This window comes from Trachurus japonicus, chromosome 1 (genome assembly GCF_045865225.1).
Source record: "Trachurus japonicus isolate A0001 chromosome 1, Traja_1.0".
Classification (NCBI taxonomy): domain Eukaryota; kingdom Metazoa; phylum Chordata; class Actinopteri; order Carangiformes; family Carangidae; genus Trachurus; species Trachurus japonicus.
Window position 1 is genome coordinate 30,330,748 of NC_140907.1, and position 12,385 is coordinate 30,343,132.

The following is a 12,385-nucleotide window of genomic DNA, read 5'->3' on the forward strand; positions in this document are numbered from 1 at the left end:
TGTACATCATGTATAACCTAACAGAAACAAATCTTGAGGTTATGTCTGACTTAAATTGGCCTTTGGTCACCCCTATATATTATGGTATTAAACTACATCTTTTTATTTAACTCGGCAAGTTAAATCACAGTAGCATATAGGTGATTTGTTGAACTTACGGGCTTGTTAGTATGTATTAATTATCATGATAAATAAAACTCAACCTGTCATACAGCTCCATGTGACACTGTGGCAGGTCTCTGTACGTCTTCACCACAGATCAGATGTTCAGCTGGAGGAGGAAAACTCAGCTGTTCTCGGTTCCACGTGCGCCTGGCGGTTTTTTTTTTTTTTTTTTTTCCATATCAAGCTCCGGTAGCGACCCAGGTCAAAAACGGGAGGACACCGCGCTGAGGCACCGGCCGGTCAGCTCATCAGCCCGGAACTTGGCCTCAGTGTCTCGGACTTCCAGAGCAGCTACAGGGCAGCGTTGTGACCTCAACCATGGTTGATGAGAGCAGAAATGTTGTTGTTGTAGTGAAAATGGGCGAAGACGTGAAGACGCGAAAAGTCAAAACGAGCGACAAATCGCGTATCTCGCGTTTGGTCGCGCGTCACAACTCGAGCGAAAAAAAAGCGTTCCTCGTGTTTGGTGGGAAGCCCCTTGTGGGTCTTCCCACCAAACACGATGAAAAAGACGAAGACGCGATGGTCCCGTCGCACAAAAAAAATCGGGTGTATTGCGTCGCAAAAAAAAAAAGTCGCGTATACCGCGTCTCGCGCCTAATCGCGTCTCGCGCCTAATCGCGTCTTTGCGTCACGGCCTTTTACACCGCGGACGTAACGAATAAACGGTTACGGTGTGAACGAACAACATAGAACAGGACCAGACGTGGCGTTGTTTCCTCTTTTCACCGACAGCTCCACTCTCCCTTACTTGCACTAACTACTGTTATTGTTGAGGCCAGAGAATTGTGGGATTTGTAGTTTTTGACCAATCGCAGGTTGTGCTCTTTCTTTTTTTCCCCGGTTCACACATGTATTTTTTTTTTAGGGGCAAATGCGAGACTAAAATTATTTAAGACTTGAACACAATAATTCAACAAATTTAAGACATTTTAAGGCCTAAAATTTAGATTTTCAAATTTTATACTTTTTAAGACCCCGCGGATACCCTGTTATTTCATATAAAAGTTTAAGTGCATACATAGAACATGCATTGCTAGCAGCAGGAGTTGGACACGGAAGTGACTCGTGACGTCACACAAACCAATGAACCATTCCCATAACAACATTGCACATTTATTTGTTTTATCCACTGTCTTTCTGAATGTGGAGCAGCTCTCGTGTTGTGTTGTGTGTCGGTGTTTGACACTTTTTGTACACTTTGAACACTTAAATAAATAAATAAAAAAAATAAAAAAAATAACAACATTGCACTTTATGTCAAGTCATGTGTTCAAGTAACATACGTAAAACTGCATGTAGCTACAAGGTCCCAGGAAAATGTATAAGATTTTATCCTCAACCAATATATTTCATTTATGTAGGTTTTTTTAATAATGCAGCATATTTTAGTTGACATAATAAAAACACAACACCTAGACAATAATTATAACACCATCATGACTTTTATTTTTGTGAATCCGTCATCTGCACACACACTCAAACGGAGCGGAAGTCTCGGAAATTACGAGGGTCCTTGAATGTGACATGGAGATAAACAGACTCGTGCCATCCAGACAGTTAAGGTTATCAACATTACCGATTACCTTGCCAACGTAACATTTATCCAAAGTGGAAACCTGCTATATTTCGTGCCAGTAAAGTTCGTCCAGGTGAGTAAATGCTGATGTTAAACGCCTTCGTGCTCAGCTCTGGTTGTTGGCTAACGTTAGCAGCAACAGTAAACGGTGCTGCTAAAGGTGGCTAACGCTAATAAACGTTGATTTTCTAACGTCCGAACAGCTGCTGCTATGCCAGTCGTGGCCAATTAGCCTCTGTTTTCTCCTGACTAAAATAACTAAGATAAAAAAAAATATATAACATAGATACAGCCAGACAATCAGTCTGTTAATAAACTGCAGTTAGTAAAAAACAAAAAGTGGTCAAATGTTTCCATGGTGAACTTTGACATTCACTCGGTTTTCTACGCAGGAGCTAGCTGAAGTTAGCAGCAGCAGCTACAACAACAACAACAACAGCAGCAGCAGTAGCAGCAGCAGCAGCAGCAGCAGCAGCATGTTCTGTGGTGAAATGTGCAGAAACTTCATGTCAGCTTTCACAACATCTCGAGTTGAAACAGTAATAATGAATGACTGAATGAATGAAGGCTTTATTTCAAACATGTGAGTAACATATAACACATTTAAAGCACTTCAGTCAGTACAACTTTTGCATGTTTGAAAAGGAGTAGGAAGAAGCATTAGCTCATTTAGTCCAACCTCTTCTCCACTTAATACTTTATTATTAGTACTTGTTTAGCCGACTTCCTGTGTGTCCTGTTTGTTTCTTTTCTTTTCTTTATTTTCAAACAAAATAAATAGAACAAATAACAAGTATATTCCCTGTACCTAGTGAACACCATGTGTTTGTATCGCTGTTTGAACTTGCTCATGGTTGGACCAAAAACCTGACATGTAGATAGCTATATTTGAGATGTACACCAGGTTAAACCCCACACTGTATTCAAAAGAGTAACCTCACATAACAAGATTTAAATAAGCCGTATTATTATTCAGCTGTGATTAGCAAAGTGGATTAATAGTACTTGTATGATTGATGATTACACACAATACACATGTATGATATGCTGTTTTCTTATTCTATGGACAATATTCACTATCATGTGTGTGTCTGTGCCAACTGAGTTGAAACACATTTTACTGGACGGTTTTCAATTTGTGCTGCTTTGTACTGACACTGCAAAGAGATTTTTTTTAAATGTATCTGAATCTAGTCAGATAAGTCATCAGTTTTCAGCAACTAGTAACTTTTCAAATTAAGATGTTGTATGTCAAAAATGCTCAACTCTTATGAATGATGGCGTAGTGCTTTTTATCCGCAATGCATAACCTAAAATTGGCTCTACATTGACAAATTCTGACATAATGTATTAATATTTAATAATGGAACCTGATACTCTCCATGAAAGGTGTAGATGATCCTTTTGTACTGTGACTGCAGTAACAGTCTGAATACAAGATTGCTTTGCATATGCCTTTGTGTATGCCAACAAAAAGACAGACAATTCATTTGGGTGTAGCAATACACTATTGTATGTATATTCATAAAATTCAGTAGGCTATATTATTGTCCTACAAAAAACAGTTCCCCGTTCGAATAAGGTCATGCTCATCTTTAATCCCTGACAGTTTATAGACGACACTCCCATCCTTTGCTTTCTGTTGTGTTTCCTTTCTGTTACAGTACTGAAAGTGAGCACTTCACCTTTTCTTATGCAACATGCACGAGCCTCTTCTCCCACCAACTCTGAACAGCCGGAAATGACACTGTACTGACCTTTGCCCGACTGTCTCTGTGTCTCTGTGTCTCTGTCTCTCTCACATGTGTCCAGTCTCTCACTTGGAGAAGCAACACACTGTCAGGATGGTTTCGTACAAGCGCCTGAACCCTGAAGATGTTCAGTTTTCCAGCGCTGTGCTGTCGGAGTCGGAGTCGGAGCCTCGTACTGTCCAACAAGAAGTTACAGTGAGTTTGTGCTCTGCAGCGCTCAGTTTTGACTGTAAATCATCGATGGTCTTTGTCTGTCTGTCAGTTCAAATCGTTGCTGCAGAAACTTTGTGCTTCTTCCTCCTGTCTGCCAGCGCTTTGGGATAATTCAGAGTCTAGAAGTGTTTGTCTCATTATTTTATTGACAGACAGTATTAGTTATGGCTTAAAATAGCTCTTGGGTTGTTTGCACAGTGTCACACTGTTACCACTGCTCATATTGCAGTTGTAATTATAATTCATTGTCATTTCTGCTTTATAACTAAACTGAAAGATAAATTAGAAAATGATAACATCCCTTTCACAGGTCTTTTAACTGTGCTATATAAATAAAAGTGAACTTTAACTTGAACTTTCCTCTTTATATCTTTGATATTATTCATGATTATGGTTCTTTATTAATATTTGACCTTCATCTAAGAGGTGAAGAAGTTTATGTTTCCAGCTGAGGTCTGGTGTTACTCCTCTCACTTCTGTCACAGGATGTTTTTTCAGGCTGGAAAATGAATGTGAATATGATTCTGTTCTGTGATTATCAGTTTTACTGAGAACTTTTCAATACTTAAATTTAGATAAGGTTTAAAACAAATAGATTTTGTGAATATTATGATGTAGCACAAAGACTGAGTTTCCTGTTTACATACATATTGTTTGAAAGTGTCTTGTAGGATTTATCTTCTTCCTATGGCAACCAGAGGCTCAGTTTATTTGAACATTTTCTAATGGTTACATTTAGTGGTGCTGAGGTCACTTCATTAGATACACCAGTAAAGTCCAGTGCAGCAGCAACCTCATTAATTATCATATAATTAAATAAAGTCCTGCTTCACAATTTCAATCAAAACCCAGTTATTATCTTTGCAAAGTGTAGAGTTTAAAGTTGAACTTCAAAAAAAAGTATTTTCAAGTATTTTAATGAAGTGGCAAGTGGGTGTGTATGTTATTTGGTGTTGTGTATCCTTTGGTATTTTCTTGTCCCATGTAAATAGCCTGAATATTATCCATGGCACAGAAAACACTAACCTTGATGGATCGATATTTTTATTTGTCACATGCAAAGCTAAAGCCAGGGTTAAAAAACAGTGCAGTGAAATGCAAAAACCAAGCACACGACTGTACCAGTAAAACACAAGAATAAATAATATCAGTACAAATGTAAAATAATTGTAAAAACATCAATCTCTGTCAAATACATAAATAAATAAAGAAAGAAAGAAATCTGTGGGAAAAGTAATTATATAATTCAGTGATGAGTTTGGTGAATGAACTGACGTCCTGGTTGTGTTTCCAGGTGCAGGAGCCGGAGGAGGCCTCTCTGCTTCCGCGGATGCCGCAGTGCTCCGTCACCACAGGCCTGCTGGTGATCGGCTGCCTGCTGCTGCTGCTCTGCGGCGGCTGGCTCCTGGGCACCATGTTCTGGATGCGCGGCCCGTCCAACCCGCAGCCGCACAGACCCCCGCCCCCGGCCACGCCACAGAACCTAAACCAAACAGTAGTAAACACAAACAGCACTACTATATCTGAGTCGCGCCGTCAGACTTGCAGTTTGATCCCAGAGGCGTGGAGGTTCGACTGCTACCCCGAGAGAGGGGTGGTCGTGACCAGAGAGCTGTGTGAGGCCAGAAACTGCTGCTTCATCCCGGCGTCCTCCTCCTCCTCCGCCCGCCCATCGGGGAGGAACGGCATCCCCTGGTGTTTCTATCCACCGGATTTCCCGTCCTACTCACTAGAGTCGATGAACGAGACGTCGCTGGGACAGAAAGGTACGCTGGTGAGAGAGGTGAAGACCTACTACCCAGCAGACATCCTCACTCTGGAGGTGGAGGTACGACACGAGACGGACACGCGGCTTCGTGTCAGGGTGAGTGAAGGATGGATGTATAATAATTCTTTATTTATGCAGCACTTTTCACAGCACAAAGTCACAAAGTGTTTTACAAAAACAAAAAACACAACACAATAAAAACAAAAAAACAAAACATATTAGTCTTGAAGCATCAGAAATAATGTAATAATTTAGTTTTAGATTAGAGATCTCTGCTGTGTTTTAACATCGTGATGATCTAAGTCATGCAAGGGAAATACCCAATTATATTTTTTATTATATTATATTTCATTGGGTTGGTAGAGATTGAAGTGGAGCTGAAAGAAAGAGCAAACATTAGACACACTTTTGTCTGGTGTTCACAAACACACCGTTGTCTGCTGGTGTTCTTCCCAGAACACTTAAAGGAATAGTTCAACATTTTGGCGAATTGGCCCATTGCCATAATCCCTATAGTCATAGCAGTAGGTTAGTTACCTTTAATTGTCAGTGAAAGCTATTTTTAGAACGGATCAGTGGTTTTGCACGAATTTACCTCTAACACAACACAATAACGTTATCTCAAAAACAACTCTTTCGAGGTAAATTCATGCTAAACCACTGATGTGCGTTCCCGTCTGTGGCAGTTTTTCAGCAGCAGTCTCTGCATTTACCTCTAAAACAACTCTGTCTGGTAACGTTCTGTTATTATCTCATAGCGTGGTGAATGTGCAGGTCACAACTTGTCCACCAGAGCATTGTCGAGTTGTTGGATTGTGTATTTGGTGAGTTTGATGAGGGAAACCAGGAAATCCCATGAGCCTCCGTAGCGTAGTTCTGAGCAGCTCACGGCTCTGCTCCGCCGTTCTAAAAATAGCTTGCACCGACAATTAAAGGTAACAAACCTACTGCTATGACTATAGGGATTATGGCAATGGGCCAATTTGCCAAAATGTTGGACTATCCCTTTAACAAACTTAGTTCATAAAGCTGTAATATGTGAATAAATCCATACAATCACACAGAACTGCTGAAGTTAAGAAATTAACAAACCTTGAAAGAAATTTCATCAACCCCGTTGTACACATAAACAAATAACATGTGGTACTTGTGCAGATAACACAGTTCACATTTAACGCACTCTAATAGTTCAAAATGTCTGTGTCAGTATTTTAATTACACTGAGCAGGTTGTCAGAAACGTTGGTTGAGTTTTGCTCGATACTGCTGCAGATGCTCAGGTCTGTACTTCAAATACAAACACTTTGTTTATCTCTAATGTGTCTCATTTCAGATCACCGACCCGTCTAACGAGCGGTTTGAAGTCCCGATCTCCGTCCCCACCGTCACCAAGAAGGCAGAGAGTCCAGACTACGTTGTAGAGCTTTCAAAAGAGCCGTTTGGTCTCATTGTGAAGAGAAGATCCACAGGAGCGGTGCTGTAAGTCGGACCCGAGCTACCCATTACACAGGTTTTCCCCCACTAGAGGCTCAGTTGTGAGAATATCCTCTCTAACACCACTCCACCTCCCTCCTCTGTTAGTTTGAACACCACAGAGGCTCCTCTCTTCTACGCCGATCAGTTCCTCCAGTTCTCCACCTCCCTGCCCAGTCAGTTCATCTACGGCCTCGGAGAACATCGCTCCACCTTCCTGCACGACGTCCACTGGAGCACACTCACCATGTGGGCCAGAGACGTTCCTCCGATGGTACGGTCGAACGCTCCCTCCAGCTTATATAGAGATGAATGACGTTTTAATGACAAAGGGGCAGGTGATCCCACAGTACATGTATGTACTGTATAGCTCACTTCAGCCATGACAATAGTCAATCACTAAAAGAAAAAAAAAGAATGCACAGTTTTACAAAGAGTCAGATTTTTGAGAAAAAATGACCAATGGCACAAACATTTTTGAAAAAAACAGCCCCAGTCAAAATGAAATGCTGAAAAACAATATAGAAAACAAAAAAGTACTAATTTGAAGAATTTTTTTTTAAGTATATTTTTTGGCTTTTTGCCTTTATTTGATAGCACACAGTAGAGATAGACAGGAAAGGGGGAGGCAGAGAGAGGGGGAATGACATGCAGGAAAGGGCTGCCCGATGCGGGATTCGAACCAGGGCTGCCTGTGGTGAGGACTGTAGCCTCTACATGGGGCGGCCGCTTTACCCACTGCGCCACGCACCGCCCCTAATTTGAAGAAAATAGGGATGAAAAAAGGTTGGTTGAACCACATTAATATAGTAGATGCACAACAGACCTTCCTGGTCTCCTGATTCTCCCAGCATGCACCTGGGGGGGGGGGTCTATGGTTTTTACCAGAGCAGGAGAGGAGCCATGATTTCTATCTTTCTTTGGTCATTTACTTGCAATGGGTGTTAAATTATCAAGAAAACACAAACCCTCAGTTGTTTTGCTTGTGGACGTGACATCCCCACAGTCCCATACCCATGGTGCATCTGTGGCTGTTTGATTGTTAAGTTTTGTTAATATTTTGGGGCAGCCACAGTCATTTTCATGTTTCTTTCTCTCTGAACTGTAGGAAGAGACAAACCTTTATGGATCTCATCCATTCTACCTGGCGATGGAGGACGGAGGGAACGCACACGGCTTCTTCCTGCTCAACAGTAACGCCATGGGTCAGTCTGCTGGTCGCCCTCATACTTCCACGTTATGCAATAATAACAGACATCATTACTTGTTGACGCTCACAGCAGGACGATTGCACAACTCTTCATGTGACAATGATCATCAGTTACATAAAAGCAGAAGTCCCTGTGACTGTCCCGATGAACTTGTTCAGTGTGATTTCAGTGTTTATTACAGTGAATATCAACTTTCCAGTGTCGTATAAACACAAGTAAGTATGATTGTCTAGTAAATAACAGATGTTTCATCACTGTGTCCTCTCTTTGGCCAGATGTGGTCCTGCAGCCGGCCCCGGCCCTCACCTGGAGGACGATTGGAGGAATCCTCGACTTTTACGTTTTCCTTGGTCCTGATCCTGGTTCAGTTGTTGAGCAGTATGTGGAGGTCATAGGTCAGTAGGTCACTGAGTTTATGGGCCTGTTGATGCATTTCTTTACACATTACATCTGTCTCGTACTGTTTAACTTGAATGAAGGTTTCTCTACAGCTGTTAAAGAGCTGGTTTCTCAACCAACTTATTCCGCGAATTCCCCCTAAAACATGAACATGTGTTTTAATCAGGTGGTGAAAATAGTCCACACACATGACATGTTTCCTCCTGTTTGACTATTATTTGATTAGACTACAGTGTGACACTCAGCTGCTTGAGGAAATGAAGTAAAAATGAAACTGTTTGTGAGTTATTTTTACATTTTATACAGGAGGAACAAATGTGCTTGAGACTGAGTGCTGCAGATAAGGTTAGAAAAAATATTGAGAGACGGACCAACACAGAAGTTAAGTGTCCGATCAGTTGTAAAGAAAATTAAAGAAAATTTGCATCAAAAGAGAAAATGACATTATGTGAACATCAAAAGCAAATTGTCCATTGAAGAAGAAGAGGAAGCAGCAAGACGACATTATTAAAAGAAAATGTGAATATGACAATTATTTCACTAACTATTTTGCTTTCATCGATGGGTTGACTTTTAAGATGAGTTTAAAAACTCCTTTTGTGTTATTTTGACCAGGACCCAGTTTGATTTAATCTTTTTTATGGGAATTATTGATGATTATAAAAATGAAGAATAATGCCGACCTCATTGTTAAAGTAACTACTGTATTCTATGTACAGATGGACTATATACAGAATATTTGTGTCATGTGTCGTGGTTTTTTCAGTCCTAACTGAATCATTTCTCTCTTCCTGAGTTCCTCCATTTCTCTTCTGATGACGTGCAGTTGTTTTCACTCACACTCTTCTTTTTCTCTCCCTGTTTTGTTGCAGGATATCCAGCGATGCCCATCTACTGGGCGTTAGGATACCATCTCTGTCGCTGGGGCTACAACACCAGCGATTCTACCTGGGAGAATGTGAAGAGCATGAGGAATTATAAGATACCGCAGGTAAAGCTGGAGCAGAAAACGAGGTACGGTATTTGTGCAGGTGTCTTTGTTATTTTGTGATTAATTTGTGTTGTTGTTTGCTGCGTCTTCCCTCAGGACGTCCAGTGGAACGACATCGACTACATGGACCAGTTCATGGACTTCACCATCGACCCGACAAAGTTTGCCACGCTGCCCGACATGGTCAAGGATCTGCACGCTCACGACCAGCGCTACGTCATGATCCTGGTACTCAGCAGCAGTCTGTACATTCATACTGTGTGTGTCTGTTGTGTGTGAGTTAGTGTGTGTGTGAGACTGTTGTTTCTCTGCCTGCAGGACCCAGGTATCAGCAGCACTCAGCCTGAGGGATCATACTTACCCTTCGATGAAGGACTGAAGAGAGACGTCTTTATTAAGGACTCTGAGGGGAAAACACTTATTGGGAAGGTGAGACATGAGTAAAACAACTTATCAGCAGTTCTTCTTCTTATTTAATATTTTATTATACCGTATATAGGCCTGTCACAATTATTACATAATCGCCTGATTGCAATTATTTGAGCTGACCGTTCGAATGGTTTCCATTCATCTGTATAAAAGCAGCTGGATGAATTTTTTATGTTGTTTCCGTCACTATTTCCACATCGTTTTCCATCGTTTGAGGTTTGACTGGCGCTGTTTTATTGACATCATCACGTTGTGCCCCCTTCTTCTTCTGCTATGGGTAAATGACACATGAGTGGAGCCACAAACTGTTTATCTCGAGGAACTTCATTTCTAATATGCAAAATTTTATTTTAAATTTTAAATATTTGACGACCGCATTTCAATGAGCGTCGATTGACATTAGCTTCATGGATCCAGTTGCAAAGCCAAACAGAGGCAAACAGAAATGTCTTTTTTATTTATATGTACCGATGTTTAATGCTAATAAATGGCTCCTCTTCTTCTTTATAAGGTGTAAACTTCTTCTTTATGTGTATTACTAAACTATGTTTAGGCCTATACCATAATAGCGGCATAAAATGATCAGAAAAAGACAACTACATCATTAATCGCAATTATTATTTGTTTGGCAATTAATTGTCAACTAAAATTTCATGATTGTGACAGCCCTAACTTTATATATTTTTTTATTTTCACTACGACAAAACAGAACAAAGAAAGGGTTTTAAAGGATGACATACAAAAACAACCTTGAAGAATGTATTGGCTTTAGGTTGTGTTCAGTACCACACAGCTCCATGATGTTGTAAAGGTTTAGAGGATTATATCATCATGGACGTGCTGTAATGTGACAAATGTGACATTGTCTCTGTACTCCCTCAGATCTTTTCAGTGTTTTTGGCTCCCACTCTCTTTGTGTGTTGGAAATAACATTTTCTGTTGTTTTCCTCCAGGTGTGGCCTGGTCTGACGGCGTACCCTGATTTCTCTAACGACGAGACACACGAGTGGTGGTACGACAACCTCAAGAGGTTCCACGACAAAGTGCCATTTGACGGATTATGGATTGTGAGTGTGGGAATCAGAGACATCAGTGGGGGAAAAAAAGGATAAAACTGTTGACCTCGACTTAAACGGAGTCACTGTAGTGGTTCTCATCATTTCTATCATTTCCTCTAATTGACCTTCATCTCATCGTTGTTTTTAGGACATGAATGAGCCGTCTAATTTCCTGGATGGATCCACTAACGGCTGTCCGTCAAACAGCCTTGAGAGTCCTCCTTATGTACCCGGTGGGAAAACGGACCTCACAACAAACTCATATAACACATACCGTATATATAATGTATACAACATAATAATAATGTGCTTTTAACCTTCCAGGTGTACTCGGAGGTTTGCTGAGAGCTAAAACGGTGTGTGCCACTGCACAGCAGAAGCAGTCTGTACACTACAATCTGCACAGTCTGTATGGACTCATGGAAGCTAAAGCCTCTGCCAGGTCGGGACAGGATCACTGAAACACACACACACACACACACACACACACACTAACAATAGGGGGCTATCAGGCCAAGCTGCCAAGAGAGGTCTTAGGTTTCCGCTTATTTTGAAAAACCAAAATTGGAATATAAAATTTACTTTTAAGGTGTTTTACCATAATATTACTGAAAATGTGACTTTTAATTATTTTTAAAGAAATTGCCAATAGGGGACTTACCGGTAGATCTCTGAGCGACATTTACCTATCAAAGAGTGGACCTCCACATACTGCAGTGGAGCTGTCGGTACCATTCATTCACCTAATGAGTGTTTGTTTACAACGATGACTTTCTCAGTTTCTTTCAAAAATGGATAATATAACTTTAGAGTTATCATTATTTATTTTAAAGTCTCTGTAATACAAATTTTATTTAAAAAAATATATAAATAATAATGGCCACATTTGAGAGTAAATATTTTTTATTGAATTGCATGCAATTCAGAAGTAACATGGCTGCATGCACTAATATCAAGTTCTGCAGTATAAGCAACAACATTTTCTTTAAACCGGCTTTAATATAGATTAATTATTTTTTCTTAACAAAGATAATTAGCTCCTCCACACACACACGGAGTAGATCATTGCTTCCTAACATCTCCTAACATTCCTCTAAATCTTCCTCCTCTCCGTCCTCTGGTCCCAGTGCTCTGCAGAGGATCGTCGCTAAGAGACCGTTTGTGATCTCCCGCTCCACCTTCCCCAGTCAGGGGAAATACTCCGGTCACTGGCTGGGAGACAACAGGAGTCAGTGGAAAGACCTGTACACCTCTATCGCAGGTCAGATCACACACAGACACGCTGACTAGACATTTTCAGCTGAATATATTATTGTTTGAATGAACATAAATCTCTGTTGGGTTTTAAT

At 40.7% G+C, this 12,385-nt stretch overlaps 1 protein-coding gene across 2 annotated transcripts in view; it reads left to right on the top strand.

Annotated features, from left to right (window-relative positions):
- Positions 1–1,664: 1,664 nt before the first annotated feature.
- The window catches only part of gaa2 (alpha glucosidase 2), a 17,770-nt gene continuing 7,049 nt past the window's right edge, over positions 1,665–12,385 (top strand). The window contains exons 1-14 of one of the 2 annotated variants that reach the window (XM_085784770.1): positions 1,665–1,817; positions 3,557–3,690; positions 5,003–5,572; positions 6,809–6,954; positions 7,057–7,222; positions 8,057–8,153; positions 8,435–8,554; positions 9,431–9,549; positions 9,646–9,777; positions 9,868–9,978; positions 10,932–11,045; positions 11,185–11,269; positions 11,361–11,478; positions 12,164–12,297. In XM_085784770.1, the coding sequence (XP_085640896.1) occupies positions 3,589–3,690; positions 5,003–5,572; positions 6,809–6,954; positions 7,057–7,222; positions 8,057–8,153; positions 8,435–8,554; positions 9,431–9,549; positions 9,646–9,777; positions 9,868–9,978; positions 10,932–11,045; positions 11,185–11,269; positions 11,361–11,478; positions 12,164–12,297 (2,014 nt within the window). In that variant the 5' untranslated portion in view covers positions 1,665–1,817; positions 3,557–3,588. Of the gene's footprint in view, positions 1,818–3,556; positions 3,691–5,002; positions 5,573–6,808; positions 6,955–7,056; positions 7,223–8,056; positions 8,154–8,434; positions 8,555–9,430; positions 9,550–9,645; positions 9,778–9,867; positions 9,979–10,931; positions 11,046–11,184; positions 11,270–11,360; positions 11,479–12,163; positions 12,298–12,385 lie in introns of those variants that run through there. The other variant, XM_085784780.1, reaches the window with a different exon arrangement.